The sequence below is a fragment of the Cololabis saira genome, chromosome 17 (assembly GCF_033807715.1).
Source record: "Cololabis saira isolate AMF1-May2022 chromosome 17, fColSai1.1, whole genome shotgun sequence".
Lineage (NCBI taxonomy): Eukaryota > Metazoa > Chordata > Actinopteri > Beloniformes > Belonidae > Cololabis > Cololabis saira.
The window spans coordinates 8,853,588-8,873,148 of NC_084603.1; the positions used below are offsets into that span (position 1 = coordinate 8,853,588).

Sequence of the window (19,561 nt, forward strand, 5' to 3'; positions counted from 1 at the left end):
ACACACACACAAGGATGCACGTAGCAAAGCAGTTCGACCTTGATAAGCATGACTTAAGCTCACAGTCTTCTGGGAAAACAAGTGAGGACATGACCTGAATGACAGGTCTCTTCATAAAGATTGGCAACTGTCTCCAAAGACATCAGTTAGGTTTTCCTTTGTTTTACAAGGGAGTGTGTTCGGTGTTTGTCTTTTTGTGTGGGTGGTTTGGGGTTTAAGAGGGGGAAACTGGGCCGCCTCACAGAATGGTAACGGCACAGTCATAGATTACGAGTCGCCCCAGCACCTGCAGCAGACATTATTTTAAGAGCCATGTCCGCACTCACTGACAGGCCAGATTACTTCAGTAATCGAAACCTCACAAAACATTATTCCCACTTTGCCACAATCAAACTCAGATATAAAAAAAAAGAAAAACAATTACAGTAAAACAGGCAGTAAGCACCGTTTTTACTGAGAGCTGGGATACACTCCAGCAGATCCCTGTGACCCTAAAAAGGAACACGGGGGTATAGATAATGGATAAAAATTAAATAAAAACCGAAAACACAAGATCGCTAGCTGGTTTGTCACATGAGATTTATAGAGGATGGCAGGGGAACCCCCTGTCTGTACTGTACCTCTCTCAGAGGCGATCCGATTAACAGGACCTTTAAATGCAGGATCAAGTGCAACCCACTCACCAGAGTTATTTCACTGTTCATCAGAGCATCACGTTCTCTCAGCCCCGGGCACTGATTTTCCCTCTTTGTCTGACAATGCAAGAATCGAAAGTTTGTTCAAGAAGTTACCGGTTGCTTACCATCGTTGTGTCCCATTTCATCTGCCGGGGCAAGTGTTTAAGTGGAGACATGTCAGAGATGTTCTTAAAAACTATTAATCAAATGTTTTAGACTTGGCGAGAGCTGATGCATGGTTAAAGGAAGAATCTCCGATTTTACTAAAACTTGTTTTGAAGCTAGGGTCGCATTTATCTCTGAAAAACATGTATTTGCATCTGAATATACAGAATCTGAAAGCAGGGGATAGGATTTTCATATCAGAGGGGTCTGGCATCTGCTGCACTCTGTTTGCAGTCCAAGTATCACAATTGTGCAAGCTCTGGTTGCATACAAGTAAACAGTCGGTGTCCAGAGAGTAAAAAAGAGAGAGCGAAGAAATGCAATCTCAAAAGCAATGGCTATCATCTAACAATTTTGCTTTTCATTAGCTGTAATAAATTCATTTGCTTCCATACGCAGTCTTGGCCTGGCGAGCCATTACACGGGTATCCTCTGGCAGTTCCCTTCAGGAGGCAAAGAAAACTGATTATGCGTTTCCAGACAGAGGTTAGATTAGGTTAAGGCTGATTGTGATTATGGATACATTGAAAAGTAAACATTTTGAAAATTAATGCAAGACAGCTGAAGCTTTTTGTGATTCCTTGAATGTACTCCCATGTAATGTGTATACCACTGACAGCAGAGTGAAAGAAAGAACAAAGAGAAGGGGAGGACTGTGAGAGCACGGCTGCATTACTCTGGGAGGTTATGGCACAGGGTGTGAATCTCAAGAAAGACAGATAGGCCCATCGAGCCAGACTCTCCAGGGGCTGAGTGTGTGGGGCAGCGTGCTTGTGGTCTGACAGGAAATCTAATGAAGAGTCCAGTCTGACAAGATCCTTTCATGGAAAAAAGCAGGACCAGAAACCATAGGTTTTATCACTCACTAGGGCCAATGGGGAAGTAAAAACGCTGTTTCAGATTTGACACCTATGTTGAGTGCTTAATGCCACAAATAGGTTTTTAGTGAGCATGGACAACCTATTCAGCTGGAGGAGAAAGAAAATAGACACTAAAAAGACCTGGCTGTAAGACTTTAAAATGCAAACATGAAGGAATTTGGTCAGCAAATCAATATCACCCAGAAGAGAAAAACATGCATGCATTAAAATTACACATTTTAAAAACATCCTGAAGTTAGGAAAAGCAACAGAGAAGCCCATCATTATACCAAGAATGGTACAAAAGAACAGAGATGCTGCTTTTACTTTAATTCTGGAAAGCTTTCTGTTTGCTAAAATATATCGGCAGCAGTCTTTCAGTGCTCTTCTTTAAGGCTTGTGGCTCAGAGAAGCACATCATATTTTCTGGACTTCTGTGTCCCCACATCCTGTGTTTTGTTTGTTTGTTTTTTTATTAATAAAAGAACGACATAGCAAGAATCACTACTACTGGGAGCTTGAGGATTCTGCGCAGTATTTCTAACCTATCCTACAACTGTGCTCTTCTGGACAGAGTTCTTTAATGTTATTTATTTATAAAACACAAGTACTACAGGCCAGCATATGCAGGGTTTCTGTACAATAAATTAATAAATTATGCATGAATAACCACAAATGTAAACAATTCTGCCTTTGTTCCAAACAAACCTGCAGGCCAGTAGTGTTTGGACTGACTGAATATCAAAAAAGAAAAAACAACAAATCAAAGGCAATCACTGAATCATGGTATTCTACCCTCCGCGGGTCAGCACTCTCATCAAATCCGAGATGACCACGGAACAAGTGGCTCCACTTGACTCGGTGTCAATTGAATTTCTTGAACTCTTTTCAACCCCTACAGGTTCTTTATAGCATTCATAACCAGATTCCGCGTGCAAATAAAATTGGCTCCTGTAAAAATGATCTAATACAGAAAGATGGGAAAGGTTTACAGCAAGTAATGGATTAGAAGTCAACCTCATAATTCATAAATAAGTTATAAATAATGCATAATTCCCACAGTGACTCCTCTCCATTTCACACTTGCATCTTCACAAGCTTATTCTTATTTGAGAGGGATGTGACACGTAAATGGACTCCAAAGACAGGCAAACAAATAGAAAACATCATTCTGTGCTTGCCATGTAAAGCCACGGTATTGAAATAAATTAAAAATGCGTTAAATGCAAAACACACTTTAATTGGCCACTGAAATTTAAGTGAATCTTGTAATTTTCTAAACATAATTATGTTAGTCTCCTCCATCCATCCATCACGGTCTGATTCTAGTTCAAAGATGAAAGGCAAAAAAAAAAATGTTTGCCGCTTGATTTAAAAGGAAATAGTTTCTCATTTTCCAGAAGCAAAATTTCTAGTGTGTCAAACATTGTTAATTCTCATTTAATGAGTGTAATGACAAAAGTGTGTTGTTTTTATTATTAATATTATTACTCAAACTTAACCATAGACAGCGTGCTGGTGAATGATGTGCACGCTCACCAGCAACAAAGTACTCCTGCTACACCTAATAAAGTGGTGAGTGTATCGTGTAGGTTCTACAGAAACACAGTGAACTGAGCAAAAATAAACATTCTCTCTCTGTTTCACTCACACGTTCACACTCAGGGCATTCATCTGCCACGAATAGGTATAAAACTTCAGACTTTATGACCGGTATAGGAACTTCATGTTGGTAGTAATTGATTGAATGGAAAAATCTCCACAGTAATCAGAGGCTGGATCACAGTCATTTTGAACTACTGACTGCAAAACCATCAAATCGATAAAATTTTGCTACAAGCAGGTGGAAACAATACCAGCTTGATTGTCAAGGCTGTTAAATCAAATCTATATAGTTATACCTGGAGAATTACAACATTGAACAAATAATTCTGCACTCTCTAAACACAAGGTTACAATTGGATTCAGCAGCCCAAACAATCCACGTCATCATGTGTCCATTCTGCCCTGCAGCAGGTAAACTAACTCTGCAGTATACCTACTGATCCCTCCTGTTCTGCACCCTCCAGGCTTTCACCCAGGTGACATTTTGAGCACTTCCTGTCAAACCTCCAGCCAAACAGAATTAAGGAAGAATTAAAAACTCAATGAGCCCAATAATTAAGTTTAATACAGGACATAAAGCAATCTGACGAGCCATTTAAAGCTTTAGATTGAAACCATAACTACAATGCCACATTATAATGAGTACCATGGTTTTCCTGGTGTTAAGAAAAAACTTAATTTCCGACATTTTCTGTGGTTTTTTTTTACATTTAAAATATTACTCTATTTGAAATATATTGTAGTCACAATTTTTTATTTATGACCATACCTTTGAAGCACTCAGTGATGCACTTAGTATTGTGCTAATTCACTCTTGACAATAAAAAGTGATATTTAAAGTTAATTGTAATAAATAGTAATATGTCATGAATAACATAATGGACAAAAGGAAATTGTTCCATCACACCCAGCTCAGAGTATCACTTCCATGTGTTGAATTATCTTGTTCAACCACAGGACTATATTTCAGTTCAAATTTGAATTGAATTCTTCATGAGCAAAATAGCTACCTTAAAATGTATCTAGAATAGAAAAATGTGTTGATTCCCATCCTACATTTACCTGCAATTTACACATTTAATAGGCTTGCCCATTCTGTTTGATGTTGTTTTGAAAACGGCACTCTGGCACTTTGGTACGCTTTATGCTAATAACTTCACACTGCTAAAAAAGAAGTCCCACAATTCATACACAACAGTCTACTGGTGCTGATGAGAAACAGCATTCGGCAGGTACGAGATAAAAAGCAATGAATAGATGAAAGGAAAAGAGTTGAAAAACTATCAAAATATCCTATCAATGCGTGTTGTGCAACATCCACAATGTTTGCTCAGTACTGTCACTCACAAAAATATGGACAAGAGCAACAAAAAACACAGACATTTCCATTTTACTTCATTAACAAGCATTGTACAATAATCATTTAATATAATATAAAGTCATGAGATGTTGCCAGTGACAAAAAGAAAATGGCCTGGAAAAAATGCAGCCGCATAAACATTGACATTCATAAAGTACTGTTGTGCAGAACTTACATCAGAGTAAACAACTGGACAGCAAAGTCCAGAGCTATATGTTGTAATCAGTCTGGCCACCTGTACAAAGACAACTGGCTTGGCAGCATAAATAGAGTAGCAGCTTAAAAATCATAAAAGCTTCTGCGATCCTTTCAACTCTTCAATTCGTCCACCTGCTAAAGAGAATGGATCGCCTGCTGGCCACAATGTAGGTCAATCACGGCCTGTATGTTTCACGGCATTAATGGATGAAGTAAGCCACCCGCATGTAGCAAAAGAGCATTCAACACTGAGAAAATAAAACATGCAATAGTTCCTTTGAAACTTTCTCCCAATCAGACATGCCCCGTTTCTATATTAATTTAAACTTTGCCAAAATTATCCTTGATTTTGTAAAATATGTAACGTTCACAGAATTTAAATATATTAACAGTAAAGTGCTTATTCGTGCTAATTAATTTAAGTTATGATTATGTGATACATTCTGTACCAGTATGTAGTCTCATATTCTCTTAAATTACGGAGGATGTATCTTTTAACTTATTATTTCACTATATAGTCTATATTAAAATGGCATATAACCATAAAATTAATCTCTTATCAGTTATCACAGAGTCAAATGACAACTACAAACTACATGGGTTATATAATAACACCTTAGAGAGCTGTTATTAAATCTCAAGATGTTGATCAAGTCAGAGATAACTGCCATGACATTTATGCGAGAGGTGCTCAGTCTGTGCCTCCAACACGATGCTGATTATTCAGAAAAGCATGCAAGGCAGTCCACATCACCATGGATATTTACATAATAAAGTGAATTCATTAGCCTTAACCAACAGAACAGTCTGTTTTTCACATCTATTAATCTTGCATAAATTATAGACCAGTATTTTCACCCCAACTGAATACTGCTCGGGAGAATGTAATGTATAGATATAAATGTTTGCAAATACTATATGAGGGAGCAAAGAAATTGCACAAAGCTATTGTAGTGTACGTTAATGCACTCCTACAACTCTACAAGTAAAAAAAGTGGCCCCAAGGATCAGTTGTAATGAGGAGGACCAAAAGGCAAGGCAATATATTAGAGCTTTCAACAATTGTTAGCAGTACACAGAAACGACGGAAACGGCTTGACCTTCTTGCTCCATTCTCTCTTATCTTCATTTTGGCAAGTCCAATTTTTTGTAGCAACAGCACTGAATAATGACTAAAGAACATATGGTACAGTAAGACCAAGCAGAAAGTATCACATAACATGTCATTTGGGTGACAAACCCAGAGTTTAAGTGGCACAAAGTAAGATAAAGAGCTGGAAGACCAATCTAAATATGGATGTACTTTAGCAAATAGGGAAGAGAGAAATGCCAAGCCTCAGTGATATGCAAGACTTGTACAAAGGCTGGGGAACCACCATTTACTGAATCTCAACAGTAGATGGCAGCCAAGGACAATTTAACAACTCATCCATCTTGAAAAATGAGCAACAACCAACAGCTTCAAAAGGTGAGAGTAGAGTGCTTACCAGCATTGACTATGGCGTCGACTTCCAGGACAGTTATATCTCCCTTGTAGAGAGACACTTTATCACTCAGCCCTCCGCCACCTGCCAGCTCCTGCTCTTCTTCTTTGTCATTGGCTGAAATTTAAAAACAAGAAAATTACAATATGTGGCATGAATCCAATTGAGAAACATTGTGGTGTTACTGAATAAATAAAAACACAATTTTTATTTCCAAATCAGCACAGCAGTTTTGTAAAGGGTTTACTTTACTAAGTCTTCAGTCAAATGTAGTGATAATGACAAAACTATTATTCCATTTGAGTCTGAACCAGACGCAAGTTCTTCTTTATTGGCTCTCGTGATCTGTGTGCTTTGCATACAACATCTCATGCTCTTTATCTTTACTATATATAATTGACATGCACTTACTTAAATTGTAAAAGGTAGTAGGTATATCTGAAAAATATCCACAGCCTGTCAAAATAAAATTAACACCAATGTTGAGAGTAGTGCGTGTGTGTAAGCTGTGCTCCCCAGGTTATTTGACACTTCTTTTTTGTTTTGTCACTTCTACTACTTACTACAATATTAATATCTTTTATGATAATATAATATTTATTATTATAATAAATATCTGCTATGATGAGCAACAATGCTGACAGGAGAGTCTTCAACATGTAAGAGCAGCTGGCTTTGCTTCCCAAAGCCCAAGTACTGTCTGGAGTGAGATGCATTTCACCAAGTTGTGGTTGAAGGAACATATTATTGACAAATGCCTCTCAACTTGGTTTTTATAAAAAATGATAAGGAAAAGGATAAAAGACAAAATATATTTTACTGATTATAGAGTCCATTTATCCCAAATATTTAACTGTTTGCTTTTGAGTTTACAGTATATTTTATTCCCAGAAATTCAAATTTGAATTTTTGACAACACACACACGCAACACCCTAATCCACTCGTGCTAATCGCTGGACCTTGCATCTGCCCCTCTCTGCCTGTTACGATTCCACCCTTCCCACATTTTTGTCAAATATCAGACACATGCAGTTCCTCTGCATTTTTTCAAGCAAAAAAAAACAAAACAATAATCTGCTACCTCCACTTCCACAGCCCTTGTTCAGAGGTGCCATGTGACCAAAAAACCTGTGAGAAGGTGGTCAGATGAAGCTAAAGAAAATATGAATGATGCTTCAAAGTAATCTGTGAGATTTACGCATAGAAGCTCAATGTGGTCGTGACTGAGAGTGTGACAGACTGTGTCAACCTCTGTGTGGAGAACAGCAACCCCACCAGGACAGTGAAGTGCTTCCACAATAACAAGCCCTGGATCACCAGTGACTTAGAGAAGCTGCTGAACAAGAAAAAGATGGCCTCCAAGGAGAGAAGCAGTGTTATTTAGTTGTGTGCATGGAGGCTGAAAGTGAAGCTAAGAGAGAGAGCAAGGAGTTTGCAGGGAAAACGCTGGAGAGCAGGTCCCAGCAGCACAACAGGCAGAACGAATGGTCATGGATGAGAAAGATCAATAGCTTCAAGCAGATCGTGGGCCCGAGTTATTAAATCATAACCAGTTAACATGTTTTAAAAAGGTTCAGCACAGGAGGATATTTGGTATTCTGCTCCACAGCAGTGAGCCATGCAGACCTCACACTCTCTGTGGACATACAGCTTCCCTGTTAAAACTCCACAGTCACCCTAAACCTCAGTAATAGATCTTGACACAGCTTCACCGACACCTCCCCCAAAATAAGGAAACACTGATTTTAATCTCTCTACTAACCACGCATCTGCCTCTAGCAGTTAGGTGGAGAGACTGTAACCCTAAAAAAGCTGCAGGTCCATATGGTGTCAGCCCTGAAGTCCTGAAGGTCTGTATAAACCAGCTATGAGGGAGTCTGCAGCTCTCCTTCAGCCAGGAGAAGCTTTCAGTGCCGGGGAAGACATCCTGTCTTGTTTCAAGAAAAAAAATAAAAAATAAAAGAGACCTAAAAAAATCTCATCCATCTGCCCTCAACAACTGTACATCAGTCACCCTAACATCTAACGTCATGGAAGTCCTAGAGAGACTTATCAGCCTGCAAAAGCATGCCATTAAAAACTTCAGAAGACCCACTGCAGTTCGCTTACAGTCATGGGGCTGAACTTGAAAAAGTCATAATCTGCCTGATTCACTGAGGCGTTTTCCATCTTGAAGATGTGAACAGAACTGAGATGATCAGATTTCATTTTTTTCTCCCCACTGCATTTAACATGAATCACCCTGCACTGCTATATAAGAAACTCCAAAAAGAACAGGTAGACGCATCCACCTGAGTTAATATCTGACTGTCAGATCACTGTGAGACTGAGTCATGTATTTGAAAGGGTGATAACCACTCTTCACTCTTTTCTGCTGCTGTTAGATATGTCAGTGGTGCATAGGAAGACAAGTACAGAGAACAACCATGGAATCTTTAACATGAACAAGTTAGGGAAAATGTCTGTGAATTTTAAGAGGAAATGAGTAAGATGAACACTATTGCCATCCCAGAGAAGAGGCACCCAAGTGTTCACCTGGATAACAGACTGGATTGGTGATGCACTACAAAGACTGTGTATAAGAAGGGACATCACACTGTACTTCATGAAGATATTAGAGCCTAGTTATTTGCAGTGGGATGTTGCACACCATTAATTAGTGTGTAGTGGAGAGTTTTCTTTCTTTCTTCCTTCTGCTGGGGCAGAAACATTAGTTCCAGTGACTTAAGAAACTGAGCGAAGTGATAAAGAAGGCCATCTTTGTGCTGACGATTGCTCTGGAATCCTTGGTGCTGGTTGTGTAAATAAGAAAATTGTAAAAGTTGCTATGGATATGGAAAAATTTGTCTGTACCTTTCAACTCACAGAAACAATGCTTCATAACTCCTGCAAAGCTGCGGTGAGAGAAATGAGAAAATTGTCTGAGGAGCTTAAATAGAAAATATAGAAAAGCATGCTAAGAGACAAGGCTATAAGACCATTTCCAAACAGTTTTAGGTTCTTATGATCTCGGCTGTAAATATAATTTGGCATTATTAGGGCTGTGGGAGCATAGCCAACCTGATGTTGGGTGTGGTGAGAAAATGCAACCCCTGTTGACCAGGATAGTGCAGCCACAGTTGCAGGTCATGGGTCTTCCATCGGGATAGTGGCCAAAAACATACAGCTAAAAGAACCCAATGATAGTAGATTTTAAAAAAAATTAAACCAATAAAAAAAGCACTGGACTTCACTGGCATGGCGCTCACAAACTGTAAACACATTCAGTTCTGAAAACTGGTGTATGTAGGAGGTATCCTTCAAGCTTGGGACAACTAAAGCAGTTTGCTGAGGAAGAGTGGTCCAAAATACCTTATATCCGTGTCTATAAACATATCAATGCTGTATACTTTCATCAGTCACCGGCTTCTTCAGCTCTGCTTTTCTTTTTTTTTTCCTCTCTTTTTGTTTATTTTTGGTCATCCAAAAAACAATGTTATTACATCGGTGCAACCATTATCATACAGCACACATGGGGAAAACCAGAGAGGCATTACAGAGATGGCTCGAATTCATTAAGTACCCATATGGAAATCCCAATAGGATAATGGTGGGCAATATTTTTTTCTGATAGGACCACTTACCAGAGATTTTTTTCCATCATCTCTGCATATTTTACCCCTCCTTCATTCACTGGCCACCTCCCTCCTCTCCTCCCAGGGCACTGTCAGTTCAAGTGTGGCCACTGGTTTTGATGTTTCAGAGAACAGTACGACGTCTGGTCGGAGGCAGACACAAGTGATAGATTCTGGAAACCTCATCTGCCAGTCATGTGCCGTTCCTAGGAGGCCTGGCAGAGGTTTTTGCCAGGGAACTGGGACATTCTCCGGGTTGAGTGAATGCTATCTGATGTTTTGATGGCTTGAAGTGCTTGTTCTGGTTGATGGCGGACGGTACAGATGGATAAGGCAACCACCATCAGCACCTGGTTGTGGTGCCAACGGTTGCAACCTTAAGTGAGTGATTTGGGGCAGCTGCTGAGGATGTACTCCAGGGTTCCTCTTCCTTAATGCAAGATGCATACTGGTTTTTCTGTCTTTCCCCAAAAGAAGAGGTTGGAAGGGCTGGGGAGGATGTCATGTACTAACTTAATGCAGTGAGGTTCAGCCTTCCACAGCTCAGTCCCATCTAGGATTTGTTCTCATCTAGTCCAATCACCCTGCTGCCTCAGTCCTACCACCTGGCTTCCACACTCCTCCTTGTCTTCAGGTCTCACCTTCTTTTGCACCAGTTCCTGCGTCTCCTTCCCCTTTAGCATGCTAAAGAGAGTTGTTGGAAAGCCACAGATCCCCGCAGTGCTCTGTGGTGAAGCCTTGATCCTGCCTGGTCCACTGCTTCCTGTGTTATCCGTTTTCTCCCAGTCCTCACCTCAATGTCAGCACGGGAAACTCACGGATCACTGGATCCCTTAATCCTTAAATTCCTTAAAACTGAAGCACTTCCCTCGCACGGCTGACCTTAAACTCTTTATAGAGGCTAATGTTGGGCAGTGTCAGTTTGTTAGACTTGCTGCAGAGGGCGATGCTAATTAGCCTGTCAATGGCCTACTAATTTGAGCCAGGTGTGCTGGAGCAGGCAACATCTAAAACGTGTAGGACAGGGGACTCTGAGGACCAGGGTTGAAGAACACCGCTCTAGAACACAGTGATCCTCACTTATCAAATAAACTGGCAGAGGATCAATACTCATAATGAATAGTGAACGAAGTCCTGTGTTAACTTTTTTTTTTTTTGCTTCTGAACCATTCATTCCAAGAGAGCTTCTCCTATCATAACTGCTAAATTATTAATCTCTCACTGCAGACAAATGCGTTAGGTTAGTATGAACGTAGAAAGTGACCTTTGTTGTAGTTAAGTACAATGGCAATTATACAGTAAAGTGTAGAGCCTATTTTCAGTCACCTAAATAATCTTTATCAAACTGCATATTTTTGTTAAATAATTTTTCTTGTATTATTTTTCTTTAAGGGAGTCTGGATTGAGATTTTCCAGGGGCCACATGTGACCTTCAGGCCATATTTTGCCCATGCTATGTGGCTCTTGCACGTCAGGGTTTGCCAAATAGCATTTTAAAAAGATAGATCTCATTTGGGAACCTTTTCTAAATGAAATTGTTTGTTGATTACACTGAATATAATCCTTAGAAATCTTGTATACATTTTTTTTTTCAAGAAACACAGCACTTTACATATTGTAACTTTGCAATGCATTTTAAAGTCCAACTTGTCGCTTGGCAACTGCTATACTTTAAGACAACAGGTTTAACCAACAAGTTATCTTAAATTGAAGATAGTGTAACATTTTTGGCGATGAATCAGATTTTTAAACTATAATGTTCCTAAAAAGGTTTGCTTCATTGAACTCTGTCTTCTTTATCCAATATAACATCACTAATTTGGTTAAGCTTGCTGGTAGTTATTTGTAGCGAAATGTATAGTATATTTAATAAAGTTTGCTGCACTTGATTTCACATTAGTAACTATTCAACATGAAAAAAATACCTTTAAGATTTTGTTTATTGAGTGAAAAATGCAGATGCTGTTTCTGTTGTAGCCATTTCCTAAAGAGTTAAGTAAAGCAACAACATGTTTTTATGCTCATGTAACTTAATGGGTTACAATACTATCTGTAGAAGTGTATAACAATAAAATAAAATAGATCATTTTAGAAAGGTATACAGTTTCAGGTTTCAGTTAATCCCCTTCCCCACAAAAATAATTAATTCCTCAAGTTTATCACCCATAACCAATTTGAAAGACCTTCACCATCCCAAGAAATATGAGTTCTCTCTTACATCTGTTATCTTCTCTCCAGGTTGGAATCTTGTCCAGAGGAATAAAATCTTGACGACGATACTCCTTGCGCCTTTCCTCCCGATCTAGACGGAGCAGTCTTTCTGCGGGAGAAAGCAACCACAAATTTCAGTGAAAAACCATCCTGTTCTAATCAGACGAGCTAAAAGTGTAACATGTAATAAGTGTAACATTCATTTGCTGTTAAACTCACAGATGTTTCAATTAAATGTCTTTTAAGTGAATGGTCAGTTTCTCTTCTTCTCTTAATGTCACCCTGAATTATCCCTTTGTTCTCCTGCTACTTATGCCCACAACCCATGTCAGCAATAATTGCAGGTCTTATCTTTATTGAGGTTTGCTCTATAATTAAACTCTTCCTCCACCGTTCTGGTGTTACTGCAAACATCATCAGTTGTAATGATGTATACAGCATAACGTGTGAACCTTAATAGGCTGATTCTGAATAATGTGATCCACTTCATGCACTATAATTCTCTGTCAGGTGGCAAAGAGGAAAATGCAGTAAGGAAGTTAACCGAGGAGCAATTGGGATTCTTCAAGCAATACACTGGTGGGGCTGTTCGCCCTAGTCTGGGACAGAGTATTCAACCACAAACAAGATTACAAATAATGGTTTTAGTTATGGTTGTTATATAGACTATAACTTGTCCAGGTGGCTGTTCAGGGGTCTCCATAACTGTCTGAGGTGAGAACAAGGTCACAATACTGGCTAAGGTGAATTTAATTCAGATACTTTTTTTTTCTTCTTGTTATATCCTACACTGCCAAAGTCTTATGTGACGTTTACTTTATTTAAGTACGTCAAAGCAAAACCACTTTACAGAAATTGATTGATATCCCCAAAGTAACATTTGGAGTAAAGTTTGCTTCAACATCCTGTGATCCCAAACAGGATAATGGAATGGATGGATAAATAATTTGCATTAGTTATTGGAATAACCAAACATCAAAGAACTGTTTATTCTGCTATTTCTTATCTTTTGCATGAGGAGATTTGAGTTCTTACTGATCTGTCTGCAGGAAATGGATGCTCTTTTGCTTAATTATTTCTTAGGTTTGAACACAAGCTCCAGCACAATTTTCTGACATTAAACAGCTGCTGATTAACATCCTGTATAACTTGTTAATCCTGCCTGTCTGTTGACTGCCACTGACAGTAAAACAACATCAAACTCGCTTTAGTTCTGTCAAGAGAAAACTAAACTACAAAAAGGAGCAGTAAACTGGTTAGCATTTTTTGCAGACAGAAAAAAGTGGCCAAAAGAAAATAGCAATAATAAAACAGTTTAAATAATAGACATAAATAAACAATAAACAGTTTAAATGCAAAGTGTGTTATTTCATGGGAACTCTGTACTATTTTTCAACCCAATTTTTCGAAAAGATGTCCTGTAAATTCTGTTTTATTGTATTTCTTTTTTTTTTGTTTAAACTTTAAATCAAGCTTTTTATTTATGTTTGAATGTCTTTGTAAAGCACTGTGAATAACCTTGTTCTTGAATTGTGCTATAGAAATAAACTTGCCTTGCCAAAGGAACTATGATTTACAAGGTTTTTTTTCCTAACACAAATAAAAAGTTAAGGTTTAATCCATCCGTCCATCCGTCCATCCATCCATCCATCCATCCAGGCAGCAGGCCAAGGACAGAGACACAGGCCTCCCTTTTACCAGCCATTTTCTTCATCCCGTTCAAGGGAATACCAAGGTTTAATCCTATTTAATTAAAATAATACAACACTCTTATGCTTTGTCAACTTCCCTGAACAAGTCAGGTTTACATTAAATGCAGTGAGGATATTTATTTGTGGATATTTATTGAAATTCTTTTCTTTTCACATTGCTTTCATGATTTAGGCTTTCAGGTTTAGTTAGGGTCCTGTCTTATTTTGAAAATCTGTTACCATGGTTATTAAGCTAAGTTAACGTGACTTCCCTTGCCCAATCTTCCCTGAGTGTTTACACCTGTGTCTCGTCTCCCCCAAAGACTACACATACGTCTGCATTTCCGGCGCCCCATCTTGAGCCATACAATGTCTTACCGTTCCCCTGTTTAGTTCCTGTGCTTTAATGACACGAGTTACTCCTGCCTACAATGGCCTCCTGCATTTGGGTCCTCATCCTACACCCGTGACAGTTGCCTACTCGACTAGACAAAACACCACAGAGTTGTTCTGGTTCTAATACAAACATTGTAAATACTTGATGATTACGCTGGAAATAAAGATATCAAGATCTGCGAGAATTCACTTTTATGCACCTCAAACGTTGATATTTTTTATAAACAGAATCCAAATTCTTCTTTGACGCTCTAAGAGCCAGCTCAGGAAGTTATACCATACTGCCATATGCTTCCTGTTTGAATCACCAGGAGGAGAAGCAGTGGCACATGAGTTGTTGGACTGCTATGCTATCCAGCATTAGTGTGTGCTAGTAATATGACATTATTCTAGGCCGGAAAAGCCCACCAGGAAAACTGCAATATGTTCTTCAACCCAGTCTACAGTTTCCAAATGTGACACAAATGTCAGGTCAGAAATACATCTCTGAAACATTTTTCTCTAAACAGTATCAGACTGAACATGTTCCACATCCACAAGAACTGCACGCAATCTTCTTTATCATTGACTTTTTGACCTCTATTCAGTTAAAATGTCATAATACAACATAAATACCTTTTTAATTTACATGTTTGTGGCTGCACAGTCTATAATTTCTTATTTTAATAGATATCTTCTTTAATAACTTAATATATATTGTTATTTTTTTTACTTAAAGACAACTACCCAAAGCCCAAGTTTCAGAACTGGTATTGAAAAATCCATCCATCCATCCATTTTCTGTACCCGTCCTATCCTGTGCAAGGTCACGGGGCTCTGCTGGAGCCTATACCAGCTCACGAGCTGGGTACTGGAAAATCTTTAACACAAATTTCAAGCGACTTCATCAAATTTGAAGGAAATTTACATAAAGATGAAGATGTGGGCTTAGTGGTTAGCACTGTTGCCTCACAGCAAGAAGATTCCTGTTTCGACTCCCTGGCCCGGCGGGAGTCTTTCTGTGTGGAGTTTGCATGTTCTCCCTGTGCTTGCGTAGGTTCCCTCCGGGTACTCCAGCTTCCTCCCACAGTCCAAAAACATGCATAATAGGTTAATTGATTATTCTAAATTGCTCGCAGGTGTGGGTGTGCCTGATTGTCTGTCTATGTGGCCCTGTGATAGACCCCTGCCTCTCGCCTGTAATGAGCTGGGATAGGCTCCAGCAGACCCCTGTGACCCTGCAAAGGATAAAATGGATGGATGGATGACAACACGAGAGGGGAAAAAAAAGAACACTTTTGTCACTTTTTGTCCCATCTCGTCCTTCTATCGGTTATCTTTGATACTCTGCCTATAACAGCTTTTACACCTTCATTAAGAGGTTAAAAAAAAAAGATCTGCAGTCAAGATAAATATGACTTAATATGACTGGAGGAATTGATTTTTCATTTTATTTATTAATTAATTCCTGACATGTCAAAACCAACCTCAGTGGAAAAGTCTGCCTGTTACTGTCTACATTGTATTAATTGCACAGTGTATTTTAATTTAATTGTTATGCAGGAAAGGGATATTTGTTTTATTTTATTCAAGAAGCATTTTATTCTATATATGCAGGCAGTTTATTTTTATTTCATTTGTTTTATACATTTTGATATTGTGCAGACCTCTGTTAATAAAGGAACCTGTGTGACATTTGGCACGAGGCTTTGTATTAAAACTGACTGTTTTTTTAAGGGTTTGCCTCAGAAAAAAAGAAGCTAACAGAGATGCTATGCTATAATGCTTTGGGGGAAACCCCAATTATGCAACAGAAAAAATATCGATATATATCGAGTATCGCCATTCAGCTAGAAAATATCGAGGTATGACTTTTGGTCCATATCGCCCAGCCCTACTATCTAGTATGAATTTATGCATCTATTTACAAATAGACATACATATGCACACATGCATACACACACATGAACATACAGAATCCGTTGCAAAGAAATTAATGTATTTAACTGAATGTACACAAAATAAAGAAATCTATAAAAATAAATCTATACCCAATGTGCACACATCTATTTATATATACATACCTATGTACATGCACATGCATAACAATACACATAACACACAAATCCTGTTTAACATGTATGTATGTATTTTAACCCAGCTACTGCTATTGAAAACGAAACTTAGGCTCAGTAGATGTTTTGTCACTAAAACCTAACCCTAACCCTCACCCTAAACCTAACCTTAACCTATACCCCAAATTATAGCCCAGGACTGTGTGCATGTTTTTGTGAGGGAACACAAAAACACGGGGAGAACATGCAAACTCCACACAGAAAGGCCCTTTCGCCAACGCCAGCCAGGGTGTGTGGGCACCGAAGTCATGGGGGAACTAACACGCTAAACCCCAAATTCTAACCACATAGAGAAAGCCATTATCAACCCAAAGAATAATGACAAAAATCTACCGGGTAGACAGTATCCCATCTACTCACACCATTCAAGGCTCTGATTACACATGATAAATTCCTATTCAGTGGACTGATAGCATTTGAAACGGGTGGCCACAAAGACATCCTAGAATGTAACTTTTGTGGATGGGGAAAAAAATAAAGGAATTGGGAATGCCCATCACAAAACAGCATGTTACTTTTCATAATAAATTGTGTAGTTTAATATTATTTCAGGAAGTTAATTTGGATTCAGATTAGTCCATTTAGAAATTAATAATAAAACTAATTGAAAAATTGAATGACACACACACACAATCTATGCAGTTACTATGCAATATAATTTTACCCTGCTTTTAAACTTGTACCTGGCTAAACCACCATTCAAAAGATAACCATATTCAATTCTTTAGGTTTCAAATTTTTCTTTTTTTTTTGCATTTTGACTTACCTTGATCTCCTCTTAAAGCAATTGCACCTAGAGGGATATATTGCAGTCCAGAATGTGAAATCTGATTTACTTTGATGTTCAGTCCTAGCTGTTACCTGCTCAAACTGGAAGTGGTTGCCTCAAACTAATTATAATATTCTCTGAGAGTAGTTTGATAACCAATGTATTAATGTTCTCAAATACAGCTCATCATTATCATTATTATTGTGCATTTTGTTTTTGGACAGGAGCTTCATCAGAAGGATTTGGCTGGATTTGGGGTGGGGGGCACTGTACCATATTCAGATTAACCCAAAACACACTTCAACGACAACTGCATACATGACTTATTTTATTTATTAAATGATATATTCAGACGTGGCAATTGGTCTGACATTGTTGTGCAGTGATAATTAACCAATTTTACTGTATATAGCCTACACAGCAGTTCTCCTATATTAAGCACTGTTGAACAGATATGACATGTCATATCTTCAATCAGATATCTTTATAAACAGTTGTGTCATATTTCATGTTAAATGGTTTCAAACTATATTGTTAGGTTGTTTTTTTAATTAAAAACCTCTATGGGATGAGATAAATGAATCATCACTAATCAGTGTTATTAATAACACCTGACTTGAACCTGACATGACACCAAAATATGATAAAGCTGTAGCTTAGTAAGAAGTCAATATTGTATATATATATATATATATATATATATATATATATATATATATATATATATATATATATATATATATATATATATAATGTATGTTTTGCTCTTTTCATAGTCAACAGGTCCGTCCCATATGACTAAATTAAAAAAATAATTAGAAATCAAGTAAGCAAAAGTCACAGCATGCCACTTTCACTGTGTGTTTGGAAAACAACGGATGTTTAGCCTTTTCTATTATTATAAAGCCCAAATATTTACATTTTACATTAAACCCACAATAGCTTTGTGTAACATAAGTGTAATTTGCAACAAGGGCATCTTTGCAGAAAAGGCTTGTTTTGCAACTCACTGACTGAGCTATTACTGGTGCATCACACAGGTGGAAGACGTAAACCTTATTAGTTAGCAGTCCTCAGCAGTTCACACAATGACATTTGCAAGCACATAAACTAAAACCTAAAATAAGAGAGAGAAAGCATTGTGTGAACAATGTTGTTGCGAATGTCAGACATGCATTACGGCAGAGGCGCAACATACAACATCTGCACCGCACGGTATTACCCAGCAGCCTGGAGGATAAGTAGTATCTCAGAAATATGCAAACAGCAGATGGAGTCTCTGTCAGTGTGCTGGTATGGTTTGAATTAATGCTTTCTGCCATGGATATGTGATGATAGCCTTATTTCCCCCCCCTAAAAAAAAAAAAAAAAAAACAACCCTTACCTTTTTCAGTCTTCCAGTCCTTTTTCTTTTTGCTCATGCTGCCGGAGTGATTAGACTTCGAATGGTTGTTTTTTGACTGTGGCAACCCCAGGCTCACAGTGAACAGAGTTCCCGGGAGAAAAAGGGGGAGATGAGAAGAGAAAGGGAAAGTGAAGCGGCCCCTGGACGCTCGGCTCACCTGTGAAGCTGTCAAATTTCTATGCACCTCAGTCGAATCAACCTACCGTGAGTGCGCCGTAAATTATGTGTACGAATCCTGGCTACGCGATTGGTCCTTACGAACCAGGAAGTGCTGCTGCGATTGGTCCGTTCTGTGAGTCAATCACGGCAGGAAAACGCTGAGTGAGGGCAGCAGGAACCCCTTCCTGGCGTGGTGAATTTATTTAGCCCATTTTTTTGTGAGTGAAACAATTTTTTAACTATTTGTACTCGAACCTGAATTGAATTGGATGCATTTTTTCTAATGCCATGGACACATGGAAAACAAATTATTATCCATCAATTCACTTTCATACAAAATAACAAAATGAACTGAATAAAATAAGTGTCTTTATTAAACAGAAACCTGCCCTGCTTAACTTAAAATTGTATAAATTAATATAAAACAATAGAAAGCAAGCAGAACATCCATTCTGTAATAGTGCACATTTTTAGTGCAATAACAAAAGTGCAAAGAGAAAGTCTGTAGAAAAGTTGTAAATATATTTGTGCCTCAAAGGCCATGACTGTATTGCTACAGTTGTAGTAAAACAAAAACAAAAATAACTCAACAGCTCAATGCCATTTTCCATTGGCATTTTATGACTATTTATTGACTCTCACAGTAATACGGGGCGCTTACTTTAGTTTATAAATACGGGACGATTCCCTTTTTAAAGGGGCGATTGGTAACCCTAGGCACAACAGGACTATAGTTTGCAGCCACTTTAAGTCACTTTCTAATACGTTGATTCCTGTGAAAACGGAAATAATTATATCCAAAGCTGTAGTACATTTTAATTGTAATGTTGGCTCCCAAACCTCTCAAGAACC

General features: G+C 38.3%; 1 protein-coding gene across 1 annotated transcript in view; it reads right to left on the reverse strand.

Annotated features, from left to right (window-relative positions):
• The window catches only part of macrod2 (mono-ADP ribosylhydrolase 2), a 445,260-nt gene extending 426,511 nt beyond the window's left edge, over positions 1-18,749 (reverse strand). The window contains exons 1-3 of the mRNA XM_061745838.1: positions 18,530-18,749; positions 12,183-12,284; positions 6,353-6,466 (exon numbers count right to left, since the gene is read on the reverse strand). Of these exons, the coding sequence (XP_061601822.1) occupies positions 6,353-6,466; positions 12,183-12,284; positions 18,530-18,566 (253 nt within the window). The 5' untranslated portion in view covers positions 18,567-18,749. The remainder of the gene's footprint in view (positions 1-6,352; positions 6,467-12,182; positions 12,285-18,529) is intronic.
• Between the last annotated feature and the right edge of the window lie 812 nt (positions 18,750-19,561).